Source organism: Pogoniulus pusillus, chromosome 26, assembly GCF_015220805.1.
Source record: "Pogoniulus pusillus isolate bPogPus1 chromosome 26, bPogPus1.pri, whole genome shotgun sequence".
Taxonomy (NCBI): domain Eukaryota; kingdom Metazoa; phylum Chordata; class Aves; order Piciformes; family Lybiidae; genus Pogoniulus; species Pogoniulus pusillus.
The window spans coordinates 15,968,551-15,993,762 of NC_087289.1; the positions used below are offsets into that span (position 1 = coordinate 15,968,551).

The 25,212-nt window shown below is 47.2% G+C and overlaps 1 protein-coding gene across 5 annotated transcripts; it reads left to right on the top strand.

The window, feature by feature from the left end:
• Window positions 1–2,164: 2,164 nt before the first annotated feature.
• SAP130 (Sin3A associated protein 130) lies at window positions 2,165–24,476 on the top strand. Of its 5 annotated transcripts, none has more exons than XM_064165247.1 (21): window positions 2,165–2,253; window positions 2,976–3,093; window positions 3,992–4,227; window positions 4,827–4,985; window positions 5,872–5,983; window positions 7,509–7,633; window positions 8,334–8,458; window positions 9,693–9,843; window positions 10,036–10,126; window positions 10,394–10,498; window positions 11,517–11,658; window positions 11,892–12,013; window positions 14,632–14,934; window positions 16,314–16,491; window positions 17,877–17,981; window positions 18,664–19,028; window positions 20,865–21,113; window positions 21,446–21,571; window positions 22,470–22,573; window positions 23,262–23,375; window positions 23,563–24,476. In XM_064165247.1, exons 2-21 carry the CDS (start codon window positions 2,982–2,984, stop codon window positions 23,719–23,721), a joined length of 3,183 nt encoding a protein of 1,060 aa, XP_064021317.1. In that variant the 5' UTR covers window positions 2,165–2,253; window positions 2,976–2,981; the 3' UTR covers window positions 23,722–24,476. The 5 variants fall into 5 exon arrangements, with proteins under 5 accessions (XP_064021317.1, XP_064021313.1, XP_064021312.1 ...); XM_064165243.1 differs by having other exon boundaries at window positions 2,171–2,253; window positions 20,868–21,113; XM_064165242.1 differs by having other exon boundaries at window positions 2,171–2,253; window positions 16,317–16,491.
• Window positions 24,477–25,212: the final 736 nt, after the last annotated feature.

Genomic DNA, 25,212 nt, shown 5'->3' on the forward strand with positions numbered 1-25,212 from the left:
GCCGCCGCCATCCTTCAACTGCACTTGCCGCAGCCGATGTCTCCGGAAAGCTGCGTGTAGCCAGAGCTGCGGGCGCGGCCTCTGGGATGGCAGTGCCAGCAAGCGGCCGTGCACCTGTCCGCAGTGCCTGCGACAGAGCCGGTGGCCTGGCTGGCGCCGGTACCCTGCTCCACGCGGGGCTGCAGGAAGCTCGACTCGCTGAATTCCCTTCAGCAGCCTTCTAGGAGAGTTCTTCGTCGCACATCCTTGCGTTTTCCATAGCGACGATCTGCCACCTGCGTCTCGGTAGCTTGTGTGTGGGTCCCACATCTGAAAACCTGGTAACAGCCGTGTTGGGTCCCTACCAGAGGGGTAAGATCAGGGCAAAGAGAGAGCAAGGATTTTACCAGAACATATGTGCAGCCTCGGTTTAAGAAGTAGGTAATGCCAGAGGCAAAGGTGGCGTCAGTGTTACTTCTTTCATTAACTAGTCTTATTGGTAACCTGTCCTGTTGAAAGGAATTCCATATCTTAGTCACACACAAAGAACAGCCTCTTTCATTGCTCATGTTTACAGTGTAAATAGAAAACAACATACTGCAACTAAAAACGAGTTGTACTGTGTTCATCTTCTCAATACCTTTTGCAGCACTCCAGAATTGCCTCTGAACTGTCCCTTTTCCAGCATGAAGATGCCAGCTCCATTCAGCTGTTCTTCATATGCTCTATGTCTGATTCCCCTTGCTACATCCTCTGAACGTTTTGCAGCATTACTCTTGCTTTCTTGAGCCCCATGGAGATGGCAGAGCAGAACTGCTCATCTTATTTGAAAGGTGTTGAGCCAAAATAATGCTGGGAGTCTAGCCAAAGGGTAAGAGCTGTGTCCTAAGAATCAAGCCACAGGACAGGTGGCTTGATTGAATCCTGATCAATGGTCACTCTGAAGAGCAGTATCCTTCCAAAGTGAACCTAGCACAGCCCACGCTGAGAGTTTCTTCAACAGGTGTTGGCAGGGCTGTGCAAAACACAAATCTAAAGGGTTTGTAAGGCAAAAGTAGGGATTAGTCAAATGTGATTCTGTAATTTTGATGTTTCCTTTCTGGTTTAACTTCAAAATATCACTAAAACTCTGAAAATGACAGTTGTCTGACAGCCTCAAGACATAAGGTCCTAAACAGGAACATAGAAAATCGTGGTATCCTGATGTGTGTGTGATCTAGAATGAGGCATCCTTGGACTGGTGGTGTCTCAGGGTTGCTGTGTGCATTGTCATCAAGGTTTGGGCTTCTCTTGATTTGTTTGTTCCCCTCTATCTCAGTGAGTAGCAAGTATTTGTGCCAGAGACAACAGAGTTGTTGGCATCAAGTATTTCTTGATGCAGTCTGTTCAGTAACAAAGTCCCCTAGCAGAACAGGCACACAGCAGCAAAACTGCAGGGCCAGCCCCATGTCAGGCCAGTAGTGATAAGCTCAGCTGTTTCTCGGTGCCTTGTGCTTTTTGCAGCCCTTCCCTGGCTTCGAGGTGCTTCTTTGCAAACTTCTGTTTAGCAGGGAGCAAGAAGCAAAGCTTTTGCCAAGCCTTTTCGGCAGCATTCTGTCGCTGTCTGTTGCGCCTGGGTGACGGTTGCACGGAACGCTCCTTGTGAAGGGCCGGCTCTGGAGAGGTGGCAGAGATGAGAAACGGGGGAGTGAAAGAAGCCCAGAGCCGTGGGGGAGCGCTGGGCAGGGACGGCGGGGCAACAGGAGAGCGGCAGCACAGGGGTGTCTGGCAGAAGGAGCAGGTGGCGAAGCCGTAGGACTGACTGGCCGTGTGCCCAAAGGTGGCTGGGGACGAGGGCTGAGCCTTGGGGCGGTTACGCAGAGCTGCCAGTAGGGGCGGGCCTAGTCCCGGGGCGGCTACACGCAGCCCGCCGCTGCTCCCCGCTGCTTCCGCAAGCCGCCGTCAGGGGGCGTGGCCCCGGTGTGGCCCCGCCCACACCGCGTTTCCAGGGCAACCGCAGCGCTGCCGACCAATGGTGCGCCCAGGCCGGGCACCGCCCCCCCGCGTCTCGCGAGAGCTCCGCCTCCGGGGGGGCGCTCGCGGACTACATCTCCCGGCAGGCTGGGGGGCAGTGCCCCCGCAGCCAATGAGGAGAGGGACGCTGAGGTGGGTGGGGCCGGCTGAAGCCAATCCGCCGTGGGCAGCTGCAGCGGCGGAAGGGGAGCTTGGTTCTCGGCGGCGGCTCCTCACCGGCGGCGGCTCACCGACGGCTGCCGCGGGGCGCCCCGGGCACAGGTATCGCCGCGGCAGCGCTCTCGGCACTGCCTAAGCCTGGGGGCGGGGTGCGGCTGCGGAGAAGAGCTGCGACTGGGGAGGTGGCGGCCGCTGCTTCAGTGCGCGGTGGCGGTGAGGGGAGCCCGCGCCTGGCGACAGCGCTGCGGAGCGGGGCGAGCGGCTGAGGCGGGGGCGAGGAGAGAGAAAACGAGACGGGAGGGGTGGAGCCCCGAGCGGCGGCGAGATGGGGGTGGAAGAGCGGGAGGGGACGGCAGCAGGACGAGACAGTGGAAAACAGGGTTAGGAAAGGCCGGGCAGGGCCGATCCGGGCGCTGCGGGCCACACTCGTTGCGAGCACGGGCAACCTCGGGCACTGCCGCGCTCCCGGGAACATCCGGGCCCTGCGGCCCCTCACGGCGGCACGGCAGGGCGGGTCCGGGCACTACGGCCGCCCTTCATTGGCCAGCGTTGTCCTCCTTGTCATTGGTTCGCCGCCTCGTGAGGTCATTGGCACGGTCGCTCCTCACTGGCTGCGGAGCCCTGCGCTGGATTGGCTGGCGCCGGGGGGCCCTGCAGACATTGGCGCAGGGTTGGCAGTGCCGCTAGCGCCGCGCCCAATGAGCGGGGCGGGCGCTGGGGCGGTGCTTGCCGGGGGTGCCGTCTCCTCGGCGAGGAGCGGGAGGGGCGGGTCGCCGGTTGCGTGACGTCCTGTGACGCAGTGTAACGGTCGGCGGTACCCGCAGGCGGACATGAGCTCGCAGCAGTTTCCCCGCTCAGGAGCGCCGCCCGCCGGCCTGGGACCAGCGCCTCCGCCCATCCCTACCAGCGGCTCCGCTGGACTTATCGCCCCCGCTACCACAGGTAAGCGGGCTCCGGCCCCGCGGGAGGGGCGCCCTGCGCCGAGTTCCGTGGGCGGCCGAAGCAGGATGTGATCGCGGTGCCCCCGCCCACGCTGAGTGTCGCGTTCTTCCTCCCTCCCTTGGCTCCTCCAGTGGTCTCGGGCGGTCGTGTGGGGACAGGGTGGCACTGGGTGCCGGGTAGAGCGAGCGAGGCGGCCCTGCCGGTGTGTTGCAGCCAAGCCGAAAGCTGCCACACGGCGAAAATCGAATTAGTTGCCGACTCTGAAAAACGACGTCGGGGTAGAGTTTTGCTTGTCTGAAGCATGTTTGCGCGGCTGCTTGTGCCCTCAACTCCTCTGCGTGTTCTCAGCAGAGTTGATGAGGGAATGGGGGAATGTTCCATGTAGCTGAAAATGGGCTGGCAGCCTTGATACGAGCCAGTGCTGTCCCTGCCGAGGTGACAGGTTTTCCGCAGGCTACCAGAGGCGACCGACGGGAGAGCAGATTTGTTTTTCCAGAGGTTTGACACTGATTTTTCAGCTTGATAGTCACACACGTAACGCTTTTAATACCACCTCTTTGATGTGGGATTTTCTGGCAGTTACTAAGACAATTATGTATATTTCACTGGAAAGAAAGATGAGTCAGTCTTTGAGGAAGATGTTTAGGTGGACTTCTTGGAGATGACTGCAGGTTGCCCAACTTTTTAGGCTCTGTCAGTTCTAGTTCTGAGAGGAGCCATGAGAAGCAGTGCCAGAGTTCTCAGGGTTTTCATCACTGGAATATACTTAATTGTGAGGGTGAATTTCTTTCTTTAACTGTTTCTGGCATCCTACCTCTGATCTGGTGGGTGATCAGTGCAAAACTGTTAAACTTTTTAACCTTTCTCCTCAGAGTTCCTTTTTGTCTTTTTTCATTAGTGAGTGATGAATCCAGTCGTGACTCAGAAGTTGCTCCTAGAGAGCACATTGGCCCTGGTGCATCTATACAGCCTCGAGAAGAAAAGCAGGAACCAGTGGTGGTTCGTCCATATCCACAGGTTCAGATGTTGACACAGCACCACCCTGTCCAATCTGGTGCTCCAGTGACAGTGACAGCACCACCAGCACATTTGACTCCAGCTGTGCCACTTTCCTTTTCAGATGGACTAATGAAGGTAATGAAGGTGGTCACAATTCATATGGGGGGAAAAGTGCAGTCTGTGTCACAGGTTGAGAGCGTTGAGCAAAATTAAGTTACAGGAAAACATGCCTGCTTTTGTTCCTTAAAGCTTTTCTTGTGTGCTTCTGCTGGCAGTGTGCTATCTCATGGGTTTAGCTCTTCCATACAATACACTGAGGACTTTGTAGTACCACAGCATTACTTTTGAGAAGAGGCAGGAGGGGTTTGCTTAAGAGAAGAGCATTTTTATCAGTTTCTGGTATCTTCCATTTTCTCTGCAGGAGTGGATGGGAGTATCAGATTAACTATTGACAGTGTTTAGGGGAATACCATAGCACTAAAGGGTCCTGCTCATGGCTCAGCCTGTGTTAGAAGCCACACATTTGCAGTGCAAGAACATGCCTTTTCTTTGTCCCAAATGAAAATGGAATAGCTCTAAATGACCAGTATCCTTTCTCCTCAGGTACTTAACTGTGCTTACCCTTGCACTAAGCTGACTTTCTCTCCAGGATTTAACCTCCAGAAATGTTTTTTGCTTCAACATTCAGCTGTCATTTGGAGTTGCCAATGTTTCTGTCTTTGTATTCCTTGTAGCCTCCCTTGAAGCCCACCATGCCCAGCCGGCCCATTGCTCCTGCTCCACCCTCCACTCTGTCAACTCCCACAAAGGTTCCTGGGCAAGTTACTGTGACCATGGAAAGCAACATACCACAGGCTCCAACAATTCCTGTGGCAACAATCAGTGGGCAGCAGGTCTGGTTTGGGTTTGGGTTTTTTGTTTGTTTTGTTTTCCAGCTCACTGCATGGTCAGATCACTGCTAATATCGGTACAACTGAGGTGAGCTCTTGCATCAGGAGGGAAGGGAGCGAGAGCAGGCTTCCTCATTCAGTGGCCACTGGGTGTTCAATCACTTCTGCTTAGAGCTTGAAACCTCAGACTCAGTTATCCTTAGCTCTTTAGAAAGCTGCTCTTTTGTTGTCATTATCCAACTGATGCAGCACAGTGAGGCTCTGGTGGCAGAGGCACATCCAAGCTGCTATGGAGCTGAGTCTTTCCTTACAGGCTTCCGCTGTTTCAGTACCCTTGGAGAACTTCTTGTGTAGGCAAAGTGTGGAGAGTCATTGCTGTAATGTTCTTTAGCTCTCCTGGGAGCAGATCAGGAGAGACCAGTTTGGAATGCATTCCTATGAAATGACTAGTGACAGCATTTGAGGGGAGGTGTAGATAATGCTTTAGAGTGTTGTCCCCTCTGACTTTTGACTGCAGAGCCAGTCCTTGTCATTTGAAACTAGTTTGCCAGGATACTCATCACTAAATCTCTGAAGTTTTAGGGTTTGGATATAAAATGCCCTTAGATGGATTTGAGTGAGGCCAGCTGAGGATGTGGATTTTTATCTTGCTGATATCCCTGGAAAGTCCAGAATTACAAGCAGATCAGATTAATTTGTGGCCGCATTTGCCAACAAGAGGTGGTATAAATGTCACTGGTGGCAAAAAGACCATCTCTGGTTGGTTTGTAGGTGACTTTCTACAAAAATCTTTTTTCTGTCTGTGGGACTTAGGTAATAATGTGCTGTTAATTCTTGTTAATGCAGCTCACAGTTCATTTTGGCTTTTGTTATTGCTTTAACTCTGCAGGGGCATCCTAGTAACCTGCATCATATCATGGCTACCAATGTGCAGATGTCTATCATCAGAAGTAGTGCTCCTGGGCCTCCACTACACATTGGAGCTTCTCACCTACCCCGAGGTAAGGATCTAGCTGTGCTGTCCCTGCCTTCTGTTCACAGCCTCTCATCTAGCCTTCATCTCTGCAGCTAACGCAGCAAGTACTTCAGCCGTTAAAGCTGCTGAAGTAAATAGGTGACTGCTGACCTCTTAAGAATTATGTTCCCTTCAGCCATTTAGGGCAGGACTGTGTGACAGTGTTTAAAATGTTGGCAGATACCAGAATCCAGCTCTGTGCTGTGAAAGCAGTGAACACTTTAAGGAAAATTATATACTGCCCTGCAAAATGTCACAAAGAGTCTTAGTAGTGAGCACTGCTCACCACACCGTGGCACCTGAGCAGTTGGGAGACGTATTGCAGTACCCAGCTGTCACAGGGTCACTTGTGCACTTTGAGCATACTAACACATCATACTGTGTGCATTTGTATTTACCCTTGAGTTCAGTGCTGGTGACAACTGCAGGTTCTTGTCTCTCAGGGTTTTGGTTGCTATGGCTTACAAAACAGGAGACTGGCCACTTCAGAGAAGCCCTGGGTTCAATACAGGCTGGCTGGTTTCTGACTGCAGATTTAATGTCAAGAGCTTATAGGTTAGGTTTCTATTTCAACTTGAAACAGATCTGAATTCATAGTACCACTGAGAATTTTATTTCCTTTCATCCTTAAAGTTATTTGGTCACTGAAGAAAAGACCTGATCTTCTACTGGAGCAGATGGGAGCACTGCACAGCTTTCTTTGTAACTGAAGTGACATGTAGTGCTGTTCTCAATTCTGATGGAACAGGGGCCACAAACTTTGTAATGGGACTTAGGACATGTTTCCTTTTTACTTCCTGCTCTTTTTTTTCTCAATTTAAATGTTAACTTCTGTAGTAATAATGTAGTAAGAATTTCAGTTCTGGTCATCTACAAAAACTCTGCAGCCTGGCCCATCGAATTATTTCAAGGGTCTTTGCCTTCCATAGTGATTTATTATGGTCAGGAGACAGCAGACAGTAAGGAAATTCAATTGCAGGTTTAAAAGTTTTGGGGTTTTTTTGGTTGGTTGTTGTTTGGGGGGTTTGAGTTGGTGGTGGGCTTTGTTTTTTGTTCTGATGGTGTTTGTTTGGGTTTTTTTTGTCCTGTTTGTTTGGCTTTTGTTCTATATTGCACATGTGTTTTCCTTATGAAGTTCATCAGGTGCAGTGAGCTTATTCTAGCTGTCAGGTGACTTATTTACACATTAACCCAGTAATCAGACTGAATTATTTCTACTGACTTCCATAGCCTGGAATAAATACAAATGGATTCACAGTATAAGGTGAACAGAGGGGAATGAGAAGTGAGAAGTACCAATAGAGCCAGGCCATTTGAAGCAATACCTACCCTTCCCCACATACTTTGGTGAATCTTGTTGCAAGCCTTACTTTTAAACCAGTGTCACCTGTACCTTTGAAATACATCAAAACTGACATGCATAGCAGCCAACACTGATCTGATCTGCCTTTGCAGTCATGCTGGAGCTGTTTGGATGCAGGGTATTTTAACACACTTCATTTCTTCCCCAGGTGCAGCGGCCGCTGCAGTGATGTCCAGTTCTAAAGTAACTACAGTCCTGAGACCAGCTTCACAGTTGCCAAATGCAGCTACAGCTCAGCCAGCAGTTCAGCACATCATTCACCAGCCAATCCAGGCAGGTAGCAGCCAGGCAGCTCTGCAGAGCAGTGCCCATCAGCTCCAAATCCTTCCTGGCACACACTTGTCGTATATAAGCTGCAATTATGTATTTACTGACTTGAGGCTACTCTTGGCTCTCTTCCAGTTCTTCTTGGGTGCAAGTAGTGAAATTGTTGTACTGCTCCTGTGGTTTTATTTCCTTTGTAGACTTGGTGCCAGAAATTGTTTTTTTCTTACTGACTCCAAAGTGCATAGAAACTGGGGAGAGGATTTAGTTCAAATATACTCAAGTTTTAAGGTCTGAAAGGTCTGGTGTAATATTCTTGTGTTAAGTTCCTCAGAATATGTATTGATGTAGACTTTTTACTGAGCTTCTGGAGATACCAATACCATCTCCCTGTAATAGTGCTGGTGTTCAGTGTTGAGAGGTTAAAGAACTTTGCATTTTCAGTTAGGATCCTGATGTACTTGGATCAGGGTTTCTTTTTATTTTGAAGGGAACTGACCTTTGGCTCTTTCCTAAATACCTTGATGGGATCCTGAAAATAAGCACAGTTCTCCTTAGGAGGCTGCAGGCCAATGTGAAGTCTGGAAATGCCTCAGAATGCCAGAACTTAGTGATAAGACATAGGAAAACCAGTTTTAGCTGAGTAGTTCCTAGTTATGCTCTGAACATTCCCTCTCTGAATGTGTCTCTCTTTGATTTGTTTGTACAGTCTCGTCCTCCCGTGACAACTTCAAGTGCTATTCCTCCTGCTGTGGTGGCAACTGTCTCAGCCACAAGAGCTCAGTCCCCTGTTATAACTACAACAGCAGCACATGCTACAGAGTCAACCCTCAGGTAAAGACACTGATATTGAGAGTGCTCTGCTGTCCCAGAGGCTGCAGCAAGGGAAAACATTCTTGTGCAGAGCTGATCAAGTCTCAAGTTGTGCCGGGGAAAGTATAGGCTGGATGTTAGGAGGAAGTTCTTCACAGAGAGAGTGATTGGCATTGGAATGGGCTGCCCAGGGAGGTGGTGGAGGCACCGTCCCTAGAGGTGTTCAAGAAAAGACTGGATGAGGCACTTAGTGCCATGGTCTGGTTGACTGGCTAGGGCTGGGTGCTAGGTTGGACTGGATGATCTTGGAGGTCTCTTCCAACCTGGTTGATTCTATGATTCTATGATCATTCCACATCTAGAGGGTTATGTTTTAAAAATACAGCAATGCTTGCCCCTTGCAAATGCTTCCAGTTCTGGGAATAAAAATTCCTCTGCAGGTGAACTTCAGAGCTCAGTGTTGCTGTGTTCTGAGAAGGAATGACCTTAAATGAATCTATTTAGAAGTCCTGCTTGCTGGAAAGCAGAATTTCTGTTGCAGGAGCTTGTGGCTAGTTGGCCTATAATTTTTAATGAAGACAGGGTGAAAAATGGCATGTGAATGTTGAAAAGCATCCCTGACAAAGCTGCTTCTGTGAACCAGCAGGAGTTGCTGATAAATCTGCCCTCCTAGTTGGTGAAAGGCCTGGAACACAAACCCTATGAGGAGAGGCTGAGGGAGCTGGGGGTGTACAGTCTTGAGAAGAGGAGGCTCAGGGGTGACTTCATTGCTGTCTACAACTACCTGAAGGGAGGTTGTAGCCAGGTGGGGTTGGTCTCTTCTGCCAGGCAAGCAGCAACAGAACAAGGGGACACAGTCTCAAGTTGTGCTGGGGGAGGTCTAGGCTGGATGTTGTTAGGAAGTTGTTGGCAGAGAGAGTGCTTGGCATTGGAATGGGCTGCCCAGGGAGGTGGTGGAGTCACTGTGCCTGGAGGTGTTGAAGAAAAGCCTGTCTGAGGCACTTCGTGCCATGATCTAGATGACTGGCTAGGGCTGGGTGCTAGGTTGGACTGGATGGTCTTGGAGATCTCTTCCAACCTGGTTGATTCTATGATTCTGGTTGGGTATGTAGGGCAGATGAGGACTGAGAAGTGTAGTTCAGGTTTCTTTTGCTGCTTTACTGGGTACTTGATAGCAGTGCTGCATGTCCTTGCATTTTACCTTCTATTTAGCACCCACATGCTTATCTCCACGATGATTTCTCTTTCCCTGCAGTCGACCCACCCTGTCTATCCAGCAGCATCCACCTTCTGCAGCTATTAGTATCCAGCGGCCTGCACAGCCCAGGGATACAGCGACTCGGATTACGCTGCCCTCTCACCCAGCCATAGGAGCACAGAAGCCACAGCTCCACACCATGGCTCAGGTAAACTGCAAAAAGGAAAAACCCTCTTGCTTCTTAGGGACATCTCTCTATCTTTTGAGGGCTAAGATTTGGGAAAAGAGTTAGTGTTAGGTTAGAAATTATTTTTCTTGAGTCAGTCTGACAGGATTACAGACTAAATGTATGTTGGTAATGTACTAATCTTTACTTAAAGATTTTCTTTTACTTTGATAGAAAACTATCTTCAGTACTGGTACTCCAGTGGCAGCAGCAACAGTGGCACCTATTTTGGCAACAAATACCATTGCTTCAGCAACCACAGCTGGTGAGTGTTCATAATGCTCTTGTAGGGGGTGGGTTTTGTTGTTGCTTTTTGCTGGCTTTCTTCCTTAAAGATGGAACCAAATTACTGTTGAGGAAATTGGTTTTTTTTGTGGTGAAGACTGCATTTGGAAGTGCATGAGAAGGCTTAATGGACTCTTTAGACAGGTTGTCTAGGTTGGGGTTTTTGCCCTCTATTTGGGAATAGATGGACTGGTGAGACAGGGCTCTGTAGAAAGATCTAGTATGTTTGGTTTTCTTTTTCCTTTAGGTTCTGTGTCTCACACCCAAGCGCCTACAAGTACCATTGTCACCATGACAATGCCCTCCCATTCTTCCCATGCTACAGCTGTCACAACCTCAAACATCCCAGTTGGTAAGTGATTTCAGATTTAAAAGGAGTGTGTGATGCTTTGATTCTTCTGTTTATGCTAATAGTATTTGTGCATATTGACAAATTAAGGAGAGGAAGAAAATCGGTTCAGGCTGAAAGAAACCAGTTAAGAGTCTGCATGACTGTTTTTAATACCAGGAATAGGTGTTCTGGGAGTAAGTAATAAAATGGCTCACTAACTTACTTTAATTTTTAGACAGATATGAGCCTTTTGTCACTTCAGATCTGTGACTAGAAATTGTAACTGCTTAGCAATAGAATGGCTTTCATTAGTTGATTGTATAAGCTTCTTCCTGTGCTTCTTGAGGTATGGTCTTGTTCAGTTGGATTAGTGTCTGCATTTGGAGGTAAAACACTACAGTCTGATGGCAGGGAACTTTATTTGCCTAGATGTGGAATGTGCTTGAGATATTTCCTGCAGAACTCTACACGTTTCTCTTTATCTCGACTTTCCTACTGACCTCCTTCTTGTTTTGAAGTCTTGTAATTTCATTCACTACCCTACATTTCCAAGGAATGAAGTTATGTCTCCATACATTGATGTTTCCTGTAAAGCTTTTGTAGATGTTTTCTTAGCCTCTGTGCATACTTGTCTGCTTTGATCTTATTTCCATTGATGTCTGTCAAATTTTGTTTTGCCAACTGGGATAAGTTCTTGACAGCAGAAAGGATTGGGCTGATATTGGGCCCTAAAATAATACATCTTGAGCACTGGAGTAATTTACTCTGTTAGCAAGTATAATTTCTGTATACCTTTATAACATCCATCACTTAGGTGTATAAGTAGATGAAAAATGCTTTGCTTCCCTTGTTCTTCCTGACTTGAGGAAATCTGTCATCACTGCAGATAGGAAATCATCTGGGGATGGGCTGGCTTTGTTTGGGCTAAGGGGGAAGGGAGTGGTATTGGTGTTTTTGCCAGGAGAATTCCTCTTGCTTTTGCAGTGATTACCAGCTTTTCCTTTGACTGTCAGTTGATGACATGTTTGTCTTTATGCAGCTAAAGTGGTTCCTCAGCAAATCACTCACACTTCTCCCCGGATCCAGTCTGACTACACAGCAGAGAGGAGTAATCTCATACCCCTCTCCAGTCACCGGGCATCTCCCAACCCAGTAGCAATGGAAACCAGAAATGACAACAGGTGAGGAAATAGCAGCTCTGTGAATGAGACTGTGAGTGGGGTTTGAGTGATGGGCTGGAAATCCTGTGGTTTGAAAAGCTGGAGGAGGGGTTGGGGACTTGGTGGTTTTGAATTAATCGCAGTAGTTGAGACACTTGATGAGACTGCAAAACTCGGGAGTGGCCCCAAGGCAGGGATTGGAGATGAACTGCTGAACTGATGTGTGTAATACTCGCTCTCTTTGATGTCTGTAGGCAGTCAGTGCCTGTCCAGTTCCAGTATTTCTTACCAACATATCCACCCTCTGCCTATCCACTGACTGCACACACCTATACTCCCATCACCAGCTCCGTGTCCACCATTCGCCAGTATCCAGGTAAGAACAGCTTTGGGGCAACCTGTTTGACACTTTGTTCAGTTGTCAGCTTATGTATGAGTCTCAGTGGTGGGAGAAGCTGAGAGGGTTTTGTGCTTGATTCTGACAATTGCTGACAAGAGCTCTTTGATGCCTTGTTGCCTGAGAGGAAGACTCATGTACAAGGAGCATTGTACTACTTCTGCGGCCTACTAAACACAGCTAATTACAGGCTTTTTTCTCAGAAGTTCCACTTTTGATATCCAGGGGTTTGAATCTCTCTAAGGAGTTTTTGACTTTACAAGTCAGAACAATTCAACTCCTCCAAACCAGGAGGATGTGCAAAACCTTGCACATCTTCTCTCCCTGATGTTTTGCCAATTCCCTTGTATTCTCCTTGCCCATAAGTGTACAGTTTGGGAGAGAAAGCTGAGCCAAAAATGTTAAAAATAAGCTGTGTTCCACACTTGTGCCTTTAGTGTTTGATTTAGAAGAATGAAGCAATTCACATTTGAACTGTTGCAGGAATTTGTAGGTAGTAAAAAACAGTTCATGTGAGTCATGACAAAACTTATGACTCAACCCAAACTTAGGTCATTTTGTAACAGGATTTGGAGTATTTTTATGTTACTAAGTGCTCGAGGACTGTTCCCTGCAGTGTGATCATGGCCAAATAGTAGGAATGTGCATGGTTTGGATTTTCATGGGATACCTGTGTCTGCTGGAGGCATGCTAATCTGGAGCAATACAGAGGGAATTTGGAAGGACTAAGAGGTGGCAAAGCCTGTTTGCTGAGTGAGAAAGTACACATAGGGAATTCATGAGTTACTGGGACCTCTTCTTTCTGACACCGAAATGCCAGTGGAGAGTTGCAAGTCTTGGTCATAAGTCAGTGTCAGGATTTGAGGTGGGCTTCAGGGTGATCAGATAACTTGCAGAAGGATGGATGAGCTTTTTTACCTTCCTGCACTCTGGCTGAAGGTTTTCAAGGACAAGGTGCAGTTGGGTGCTGGCACTCAGTGTTGGCAGCTGCGGTTACAGATCCCTGACAGGACATGACTGGAGTTCCAGTTTTGGCAGCATGCCAGGGTGATACTATGCTAATGCTGATTTTTCAAAAAGCAGATGTAGATTCCTCAGCAGGACCTCATTGACAGAGACATTTTCTTTGTTAGATTGTTTTGAAGCATCAGTTGAAGGTAGCAATGATGTCAGTAACTGGTGACAACTTAAAGCAGAGGGTTTGGGGGCATCAGCATGGACACACACCTCTGCTGAGCACAGCCACATGAAAGCTTTGGTATGAAGCACAGAGGTGGCTTTTTAAAAGATCACTGAGATGGGGAGAGTTAATGCAGAGCTTTTAGGTGGAGTAGTAGCTTTGGCTTTCCACATGCTGGTTGTGTTTCGTATAGCCTTCCAGAAGGATTTTGTTGGATAGAAAGTTCTGCAATAGGAGTGTCTCACATAAGCTGTTCCACTAAGAGAATTAATGTGCCATACTTTATACTGAAGCCATTTTCAGGGACCTGGTCACAGATTTCAGGTTTCTAATGGATGTTTTTAGACTGTCTTGTCAGCACAAGAGCTTGATGGAAATGCTGTGACAATGACAAAACCAGCTTGTTCTGCGGTGAGAAGCCTCTCTATTGTTAGCAAGCAAGTTCATTGTTGGCAAGTTTGCACTTGCTTTCTGTGTGTGGCTGCACAAGTGGTGATACTGTTGTGTAAAGGCTGGACATCAGGAGATCCAGGATCTGCAGGTAGTCTGGCATCATTGCTTAGTATGCTGGCAGAAGCATAGTACACTGTGCAGTGGATCTGGAAAGATGGAATCATAGTTGCTTAGAGCTGTAAATTCAAATAAACTGTCTGAGCTTCTTAGAGCAGGTGCTTCATTACCAGCAGAAGTATTTCTGCCACAGAAATACTTCATGTTTGTTTGGGCTGTGGGACCCAGGCTATAATTGCAAGTCCTTTTCCGAGTCAGATAAGATTGTGTTCAACTCCAGAGCAGTTTGTCCACTTGCACTAAGAAAAAACCTTTTTTATGATTTTATGTGTCTGGGAAAAGGGGATAAGGAAGGTAGCTCTGTTTTAAACTACTTATGCTTGAATCTCTGCATTTGCTGCTTGTTTTTGTACAATCAAAGGTCTAGAGAGTTTTGCTTGATGTAATGATAAGCACTGTGGAAAGAGAATTAATGAATGGCTTAGGCTTCTGATTTTTTTCATGACGTTTTGGAGTTTGTATTAAGCAAGGAATATGCCAAGTATTGGAACTTAGAAGCATTGTGAGTGGTGGATAGTCAGCTGAAATGGTACCGAGCTTTCTGAGACTGGAATCTGGGTACAGATATGGAATCTGAGTCTTCTTAAAAGTAGAGGTAAATTTGATCTGTTCTCTATTGCTGCAGTTTGACAAAGGAAATGGAATGGAAATAAGCAGTAATGTTTAATTCTTCAGGCAGACAGTATGGCCTCTCCACTCTCAAATTCACTACAGCAGCAAGCAGCCTGGCAAATTGATTTTTCAAAGCAAAACAGTCTTTGAAAGGTAGTATCTGAGTGAGAGGTGCTAGGAGAACTGAGGTGACCCATGAGGCAGGTGTGATGAGGTGTTTGTGTTCTGCTTCCAGTTTCAGCCCAGGCACCCAATTCAGCCATCACAGCTCAGACTGGCGTTGGAGTGGCCTCCACTGTCCACCTCAATCCCATGCAGCTGATGACTGTTGATGCATCCCATGCCCGTCACATCCAGGGCATCCAGCCAGCACCAATCAGCGCACAGGGGATCCAGCCAGCACCAATCAGTGCCCAGGGTATTCAGCCAGCACCCATTGGGACGCAAGGACTCCACCCTGCTGCACCAATTGGCACGCAGGGACTACAGCCAGCACCAATCAGCGCTCAGCAGCCACAGGCCGACACCAAGACTTCAGGTAAGAGCAACAGAACTTCTGTCCCACTAATCTGTTTTTCTTTCTTTGGCTCATGGTCTTGGTATAGTCTCCAGCACAGTAGTGCACCCTAGATGCATTCATACGCGTATTCTCCCAGGGGCTATTTTCTGCTGTGCTGGGTGGAGTGTGTGGGTAGTCTGGAATAGAATCATAGAATCAACCAGGTTGGAAGAGACCTCCAAGCACATCCAGCCCTAGCCAATCATCTAGACCATGGCACCGAGCGCCTCATCCAGGCTTTTCTTGAAGACCTCCAGGGACGGTGCCTCCACCACCTCCCTGGGCAGCCCATTCCAATGCCAATCACTCTCTCTGTGAAGAACTTCCTCCTAACATCCAGCCTATACCTACCCTGGCACAACTTGAGACTGTGTCCCCTTGTTCTATTGCTGGTTGCCTAGGAGAAGAGGCCACCCCCCACCAGGCTACAGTGCCCCTTCAGGTAGTTGTAGACAGCAATGAGGTCACCCCTGAGCCTCCTCTCCTCCAGGCTAAACAACCCCAGCTCCCTCAGCCTCTCCTCATAGGGTTTGTGTTCCAGGCCCTTTACCAGCTTTGTTTCCCTTCTCTGGACACATTCCAGCACCTCAACAATAGGTTACTTGAGTAGAAAAAAAATTGGTAATGCCTGAACTTAAACAATCCTCTTCAGTAAAGCCTCGTGGGAAGAGTCACATACGAGTAAATCATGTTCTCAAAACTGTTTCGGCTACGCATCAGGGCACAGTAGTAATGTAAATACAGCCAGGTACCTTCCACCTGATCTGGCTATGGTAGAAGTCATCTTTCATGAGGAATCACTGGTCTGTTGAAACCCCAACAGTTTCCTTAAGAAATGGGAGATGGCAGCCAAGCTAATGTGTTGCTGCGAGGCTGCTAGACGTGCTGCGTGGTGGCTTCCTGATGGCTAAATGCTCTGGTCAGTTAGTTTGCCAAGCCAGCCTTGGCAGAAGGTCAGAACATAAACACAGCCTATGGTGCTAACTTACATGTGGCACATATTGCTGTGCAGACTTGACCAGGAGTGTTACTCTGTTGACCCATTTGTGTTGGTGATCTCCCTAGTGACTTCTGTGTTTTCCACTTCTTCTGGAAAAGATTATTTCCCTAGCAGCAGTTGTTAGGCGGGAGGTAGTTTCCATCTTCCCTGCAGGAGCGTCACTGATCAGATTGCTTGTGGCAAGGTATTGCTTACAAAATAGCCTGAAACCACTGCAGTTAAAGACTGAGGGAGTCAGGAGCGTGGACACCATGTGCTCTGCAAATACTTGCTGTGTCATCAAGTTCCCTCAAGTAATTGCTGCTTTTTCCCTCTCTCTATCTGTTCTTCTCTCTATGTCAACGTCCATCCCTCCCAGCAGTAGTCTTGGCAGATGGAGCCACCATTGTAGCCAATCCTATTAGCAACACATTCAACACGGCTTCTGCAGCAACCACAGTTGTACAAACCCATAGCCAGAGTGCCAGTGCCAGTGCACCAGCCCAAGGCTCTTCCCCGCGCCCAAGCATCCTCCGGAAGAAGCCAGCCACAGATGGGTGAGTAGAATGGAAGGTGACATGTGAATGACCCTCCTGTGCAGTTTAGCCTGACTAAAGGGAATCATTTCAGTGGAGATAAGAAAAGTTCTAGCAGGTTATTCAGTCAGCAGTGGTTATGAGTAACCTGCTGATCTGTGAAACATGCTGCTTTTCCTCCCCCAGGGTAGGATTTAGTTTTCTCTTGCTATCAGTAATAAAATGAGAAGAGGGACAGTGTGTGTCCTAGCTTTTGAAAGTGACCTTATGAGGGAAAGTGGATTTGAGGCTTTTTTGCTTAATTTAATAAAAACAAAGAGTTCATCATCTCCTAAAATTGGAATTCTATGCTTTGTCTTCAGTGCTTTTCTTGGAAGACTATGTAGATGAGTAGAAAGGATAGGATTAGTACCCTGCTGTGAAATCTCATTAGGAAAAAGGGAGGGAGTAACTTAAACTCTTAAAATATTTTATGTCATCTGTCTAATTTTAAACGCCTGAATAAAGAAGCAAGAGACAGCTTTGGAATTAACAATGCATTTCCTCCCAGTAACAACGGAAAACATTTGGAACTGATGTATCCTATGAGACTAAAACTGCCTATTTTCTTATTTGGGTGGAAACCTTTTTTAAGGCAGAGAAACTGTAGCCTGTAAAACTGAAACAGAAATTAAAGAAGCAGAGGTAGATCACTAAAGAATGTTTCTCTTTGAGAGGTGAATTGTTCTGGACAACAGTCTGACTTGCAGCCCCACAGGAGACTGACTAGTGCCTAAAATACTTCCTGTATTCAGCCCTGTGCTGCCTAACATCCACCTTCAGGGCCTGAGGTCTTGGAGTCAGGCTTTAGAATCACAGAATCAAGCAGGTTGGAAGAGACCTCCAAGATCATCCCGTCCAGCCTAGCACCCAGCCTTATCCAGTCAACTAGACCATGGCACTAAGTGCCTCATCCAGTCTTTGCTTGAACACCTTTGACACAGTCTAGTCCAACAAAACGAAGCAGATCCCTGTCTGAGCACTGTTTAGTTCCAGACGATTTCCTCAGTCTTGAAATAGCAGCAGAAGCCAGTGGCATGGCTCCCTTTGTCTACTGTTGGAGCCTGGCAGTCTCAGCAAGATGCTGTGACTGGCAGGGTGAAAGTAAAGCCAGCATTCACAGAGGAACTCTAAAAGGGGTCAGACTAGGCCAGAGCAACTATAGGTTTTTTGTCTGCAGAGAAAATCTAACATCTGATTTGAAAAGTAAAAGGAGACTCTAGCAAATTAGTTGTGCTGAAGACAGTGCAAAGATGCAGCTGCAACTCCTGTCCTGGTTTGGGCCAGAGAGGCTTGATTCTCTTGCTGTCAGTGGTGTTTCTCTCTGCATCAGGGAGGTGGGGATCTGAGATCTGTGTCTCTTACAGGCTGGCAGTCCGGAAAAGCTTAATTCCACCTCAGCCACCTGAAGTAGCAAGCACACGCGTTGAGAGCACCATGCGAAGCACATCTGGATCACCAAGGCCTGCTGGGTAAGGCTTTAGAAAACAGCCAACTGCATCATCATAGCTTCATGGTATCTCTTTGAATTTTGTATTCTTTGGCTCCTGGAGCATTTTCCTTCCTTTTGGGAAATTTAATCTGTTTTGAACTTGTCAGTGTGACGACTTTGAACACTTGACTAGTTCTGCTGTTGGAAAGCTGAGGTCTTTTTGAAAGCATGGTTAGAGAAACTAAAAGCTCTGCTCTTGGAAAGGATGAACCTCAAGAGGGGTTTTTTTTTCCTATAGTGCTTGGAAATGAATGCTGAAGAAAAGTAAATGGAGCTTCTACTCTGCTTCAGTGGAGTTCAGTGGTTTGCAATTTATTTCACACTGGTTAGTTACAGTGGGAGCTCCTGCAGGACAGCTTTGAGTAAAAGTCACTCTTGTCTGCACTGTGAAATTGTCTCAATCCTTTCACAAGTGTTTTGAAGTTATCTGGAATTCGTCATGGGATTTGCTTGCTACAGTGAGTGGAAGAAAACAGCAGATGTAATAAATGCAAAGGATTAGAAAGGGAGTGGGAGAGGAAGTGTAACTGCGATGACATGTGGCTGAGCCAGGTGTTACTTGTGGGTGCGGGAAGAACTGGACAGTCTGAATCCACGTTGTGCTAGGTGGCCATGACTGAGGTGCAGTCAACTTTAGCTTCTTTTGCTTTTCTTTGTTACAGGGCCAAGCCAAAACCTGAAATCCACGTGTCCATGGCCACTCCAGTCACTGTGTCTATGGAAGCAGTGCCTAGCCAAGGCGCCGAGCAGCCTACCGTTGCAGTCCCCCCTACCTCCCAGCAGCCCCCCTCTGCCATTCCAACAATCATTGCAGCGGCCAGTCCCACCTCGCAGCCTGCAGCAGCAGCACTGTCCACCATTCCAGGAGCTGTCCCAGCTGCTCCACCAACCTCTACCACAATTGTGGCAGCACCTGCTCCTCCATCAACCATGAGTGGTACTCTGTCAGCAGTGCTGGGTCCTGCAGTACCAGAGATAAAAATCAAAGAGGAAGTGGAGCCTATGGACATAATGCGACCAGTATCTGGTAGGTAGCTACTAATTGTCAGGCTGCTGCCTTTTCGTTGAGACACACTGGAAACATTAGGAGGATTTCAACTCATTCATTCTGAAAATGAAATTGCATCTCTTTATGGTGGAACGGAGCATCAGTCAAAGGGTTCCCACATGCTTCGTTAAATTCCCCTCTCTGCCCTGGTGTAGCCACTTGATGATCTGTGAGGTCTTTTCCAACCCTGATGATACTATGATATGGTGCACCAAGTTCAGTTCTGATCTCTCCAGTTCAAAAGAGACAGGGAACTACTGGAAAGAGTCCAAGAGAGGAGACCTCAGACAATTAAGGGACTGGAGAGCATCTCTCTCATGAGGAGAGGCTGAGTGACCTAGGTTTTTTACCTTGGAGTAGAGCAAACTGAGGATGATCTTACCAATGCTGATCAGTAGCTACAGGGTAGAGGTCAAGAGGATGGGGCTGGGCACTTTACAGTTGTGCACAGTGACAGGACGACAGGCAGTGGGTACAGGTTAGAATACAGGAAGTTCCATCTAAGTCATGAGGAAAAGCTTCTGTCTTTTGAGGGTGCCAGAGCACTGGACCAGGCTGCCCTGAGAGGTGGAGTCTGCTCTGGAGACTTCAAAAACCTGTCGGGATGTGTTCATCTGTCACCTGCACTGGGTGACTCTGCTTTAGCAGGGGGGTGGGACTGGATCTCCAGAGGTCTCTTCTGGCCTCCACCATTTTGTGATTCTGCTGTTCTTTGCCTTCTTCCTAATCTCTCATGATCGTGACTGCTTTGTTCATGTTCAAATGATGCAACTCCAAAGAGTCTGTGAATTCCTTGCTTAAAGCACACATGCTTAGCAGCACCACCAATATGTGATGGGTGAGTTCAGTTAATTCACAAATCCCAAGGTTCAGGTCCAGTGGCTTTTCTTGTATGTGAAGAATTAGTGACCAGGGCAGGACTTGATAGGACCCTCTTGTCATGGCTGTTCTGTGATCAGTAAAATCCATATCCTTAAGGATCTCAAACACTATAGGTATCCTACATTCAGGAGTGTCAGAGTTCTGGTTTAGTTACTGTTTTTTTCACTTTAAAGCTGTTATGTTGTCCTATGATGGAAGGAGCTACTTGCTACAGGTACCTCTAGACCACAGGCAGGTAGCATTTGGCTCTTCAGGGTTCTTTGTCTCTGGCTGGTAATGGTGGGTATACCAAACTGCTAAGAGATCCCATACCAGGTATTGTGTGCTGTGGCCTTAGGGCTGATTTGGCTTTCCCTATGCCACATAAAGGAGTGTTCTTCAAGCTACCTCCCACTCAACTGCCTGATTGCAGAGGTGTGCTGATCACTGCAGCAGCCTGCTGATGAGGAGCTGTTGGCATGGCCATACAGGTGAACTCTGGCAAGGAGAGCACTAGGTTCGGACTGAATTGCATGACTCTACTTGCACTACAAAGGAAAGGGACTTGCTTGTTGATGACTGTGATCCATGCTGGCATACACACAAAGACCCTTTTTTCTCACAGCAGCACAAGACAGATGTTAGTACAGATTTCTTCTTGTAACATTAACATAAGCTTTAAATACTAAGGAATTGCAGGACAGGTGTCTCTGCTCTCATTCTTTATGCTTTTGCATATGAGACACTGGAGATCTTAGCATCTAGCCTTGTCCTAGCAATTACTGCTGGCTTAATATCTGGACTTCTGCACGTGGAACAGAAGTGCTACACATGGAGCTTCATGTTACTCACAGTGTGCTGAAACAGGAACTGCTCTTGGAGATAATGTTCAAACAGTGTGTTACCTTTATCCTGCTGATGGTTTGGGTTCTCTTCCTTTTGTCTTCCTCTCAGCAGTCCCTCCTTTGACTACAAGTACAGTGTCTCCATCTTTGGCATTGCTGGCCAACAACCTTTCAATGCCTCCAAGTGATTTGCCACCTGGTGCCTCCCCAAGGAAGAAACCCCGTAAGCAGCAGCATGTCATCTCCACGGAGGAAGGGGACATGATGGAAACAAACAGCACTGATGATGAGAAATCCACTGCCAAAAGCTTGCTGGTGAAGACAGAGAAGCGAAAGTCTCCTCCAAAGGAGTACATAGGTAAAGGTATCTCTGTCTTCTTTCCTGATCAAGTGTCTATGTTTTCCATTTGTTTCTCAGAGAATGTGCTCTGTCATTCTGCTTCCTGAACAGAAGCAGTGCAGTATCCGTTCCTCAGCACTATCTATAGCACACACAGTGAGAGGGTATAGATTTATACTCCTTACCACTATATATAGAGCCATGTGTGGGGAGAATGACCTTTCTCACCACAGAGTATCACGTTGTACGAGGTGGTGCTCACTGTTCTGCTGGAATTACTGTGTCATGCTGATCTCCTGCTTTCACTGGCTTCCTGATAATCACACAGTTCTCCCCGGATCCTTTTGCAGATGAGGAAGGCGTAAGATACGTGCCCGTGCGCCCCAGGCCGCCCATCACGCTGCTGCGCCACTACCGCAACCCTTGGAAAGCTGCTTACCACCACTTCCAGAGATACAGCGATGTGCGGGTGAAAGGTCAGTCTGCTGCTCCTGCCTTGGCACTTCCCTTCCTCGGGGCGAACCACTCCAGCCTGCCTGTGAAGGGCAGCTTGGCAGCATTCTTGGCTGGCTGGTGTTGATAAAACAAAGCGCACAGAAAAGCTTTGATAGCAGTTTGGAAAATGAGGGCTGAGCTAATTGGCTTGATAAGTGACTTTAATTGGCTAGATGTTGCCTAAGTTTCTTGCACTCTCAGGATGGAAGAGGAAAGGGAAGGATGCTACAGAGAGTTAGCTGTAGTTTTGTCAGAGAGAAATCGTATGTTTATTGAGCAATCTATTTATGTACAGTGACTAAGGAAAGCAATCCTGACCCACAGTGATGTGTTATGGTGATACGCTTCAGTTTGCGTTTCTGACCTCCTTACTCCCTTACAAACTTGCCAGTTTAATCAAAAACATTCTCAGTTTAGTGGAACAAGTCTTGTCCACTAACAAACAGACTTCTAAAGAAGACTTTTATTCTAAGAAAAGCAAAGTAGAGACCAAATTCTTTCTTTCTTTCTTTTTTTTAAGGCTATTTAGTACTATCTTAGAATTTTAAAGCAGGTTGGGTTTGCACCACTGTGTAAATCAAGGAATAAGTAAGCATGTTGCTGGTAAAGGATAGGCCTTTACTTTGTCATGCAGCCCAGTTGAAACACTGACTGCTACATTCTTTGAATGGGGGGAGGGGAGGAAGGGGATGTAATATGATTGTTCTGGAAATAAAGGTAACCTGTTGACAAGCAAGAGCAGCAGTGGGAGACCATTGCTCATTTTAACTTCCTAGGATGTGTGGAGAGCAGGATTAGAGTTAGTGTTTCTGTTTGAGAAGAGAGGCCTGGTGACCTGCTGAAATTTGAGTAACATATTTTTGTGTTTCCTGGTGCCAGAAGAGAAGAAGGCTATGCTACAGGAGATTGCCAACCAGAAGGGTGTATCCTGTCGTGCACAAGGGTGGAAGGTCCATCTCTGTGCGGCACAGCTACTACAGCTGGTAGGTAAAGGGGCTTGCTGGCCTCCTACAACGCAGGGGATCACAGATTTGTGAGAGAGAAGGCTGTTTTTACAAACTCAGTATCTAGTCATCTGACATTGGGATACCATAGAGGAGCTGGTGTGTCATGCCCAAAGGGAGTGGGACCTGCTTTCCCCTTTCTCAGGAATGTGGCTTAAGTGGCTTGGAAACTTAAGAGTGTTGATTTTGATCCAGACATAAGAGCTGATGTATTTTGTACAGATGATCAAAATTGGCAACTCCCTCCTGCTGATGCACAGGTCTGAAGAAGCGTCTGTTTGGGATGGTGCGGCTGATCTGAGGAGGCAGCACTGATCCACATTCCTGGATGCTTCTGTTTCAGGTTGGGGGTGAGGTAGGTGCTCTGCATTCTAGCACCAAACTCCCCAAAACCTCTGCATTCCTGGAATAGTATTGTGAGAAATAGGGGAAACAGTTCTGGTTAGGATCCATGTTTGTTCAGAAGTGGAGCAGCACTCCTGTAAGTGGGCCGTTAGTAAGAACTGATACTGCCACGCTCTAAGTCAGAGGCTCCATCTTCTGAATTACTAACATGAGCAGCTGAGAGGGGAACAGGTTACTGTATTCTCTGTGTAGCTTTCTTAATGTGGGCAAATGTTTCCTGGCCTGGCAGTGAACCTTCTCATGAAGTGCTATTGTCTTTTAGACAAACCTGGAGCACGACGTGTATGAGAGACTGACTGCCCTGCAGGAGGGACTTATTCCAAAGAAGAAGGCAGCAACCGATGATGACTTGCATCGAATCAATGAACTGATCCAGGTAGGTTCCTGTGGCCTCTCAAGCCAGCAAAGCTGCTTTACCCTTAATTACAACACCTTAGTGCAGTCAGGGAGAGCTAAAGCTGGCTTACAAAAATCACATAGGTAGGCTTCCTGCGTTCCCAGTGGCATCGGGAGAAGGTGCAGTGGTTGCTTAGGCTGTTAACAACAACGGTGTTTCATTTCAGGGGAATATGCAGAGGTGTAAACTTGTGATGGATCAAATCAACGAGGCTCGAGACTCTATGCTGAAGGTCTTGGATCACAAGGATCGTGTTTTGAAGCTTCTAAACAAGAATGGAACTGTCAAGAAAGTGTCCAAACTAAAGCGAAAGGAGAAGGTCTAAAGCCAGAATAACAACTCTGGAGAAACACACACATAGTTTGGGTTTACTTTTAAGCAGAGCATCTGAATAAAAAAGGATGAGTTTAGAGAACAGATGGCAACAGATGGACATGTGAAACCTGATGACCTAAAGGGATTGTCACTGATCTGTCATAATGAACAAAGATTTCTCTCAGGCTCATCCCTTTTTAAAGTCTTTCCAGTCCCATTTATTTAACCCTCCTGATGTGTCAGTGCCTACTAATTGGAACTAGTGCTGCAATGCGTGGTGGACGGAGCTCTCCTCCTGTTCTGCAGCTTCTAGGGGTAAATATACACCTGTAATGCAGGAGGTTTTGCTGAGGACACTTAGGAGGCTGACCTACAGATAGTGACCCAGACAGCAGCCATGCTTCAAAGCATTGAAAATGACACTGCTTTCAGTTACCCTGCTCAGTTCTTGTTCTTCTGACCTTCCAGTCTCTGAAGTAGCCTTCTTAAACCAGTGCCACTGCACTAGGAGATCTGCCATGTTCAGAATCTCTGGCTCAGAAGTCCTGGCTGTCAAGTTGAAAAATAAAATTGGGGTGGGGGGGAATCATTTCAAAGTGACTTTGTAGTGTCTCTGTGTGTGTGTGTGTCTGTCTGTGTTGGTGCTCCAGATACTTGTTTTGAAGTACCTCTTGCAACAGAGGGCTTCCTGTAGCTGGTGTAACATTAATTGTATGTACCACATACATCCTGAAAACATGAATAAAGGACTTGGAGGTTTTTGTATGCAAGTGGTTTGTATGCCTTTATGCCAGTGAATCTTGTCATCCTCTAAACTCAGAAGGGTAAAGCCCTCCCTCTTTGGGGGAGAAGAAAGTGCATTGTGGAAAGTAGCCTTTTGTGCTGCAGAGCAAAGGGTAGTTGAAATTGGGTTTTAGCTCCTAAGGTTAAATGCACAAGTTCACCCTTCAGTTTTAGAAAGGTTGCTGAATCAGTTCATTTTTAGTCTCTTCAGCAGGAAGGTTAAGTTTCATGAATCAGTTCTATTTTAAGAACGCTTCCCCACCACCACCTCCCTTCTAGCTTAGGGCTGCTATCTTGACTGTTTTTCAGAACTGAGTTCTTTCAGAAGTTAGATGAAAATGGTATTTAATTCCTTATTTCTGATCTTTTAACTAGAGAAGTAAGCAGAATGTATATGTTCATACCATTCTTGTGTTTAACACAAGAAAAAGAAAGTTCTTCCCTGAGAGAGTCATTGGACACTGGAATGGGCTGCCCAGGGAGGTTGTGGAGTCGCCGTCCCTGGGGCTGTTCAAGGCAGGACTGGACGTGGCACTTGGTGCCATGGTCTAGCCTTGAGAATTGTGGTAAAGGGTTGGACTTGATGATCTGTGAGGTCTCCTCCAACCTTGTTGATACTGTGACATGCAAAAGCAACTTCTTTCAGTTTCATCTGGGTGGCAAGTCTCAGGTGAGCTTGATCTTATTCTTTACAATAAAAACCACTTGTGTTGCAAGA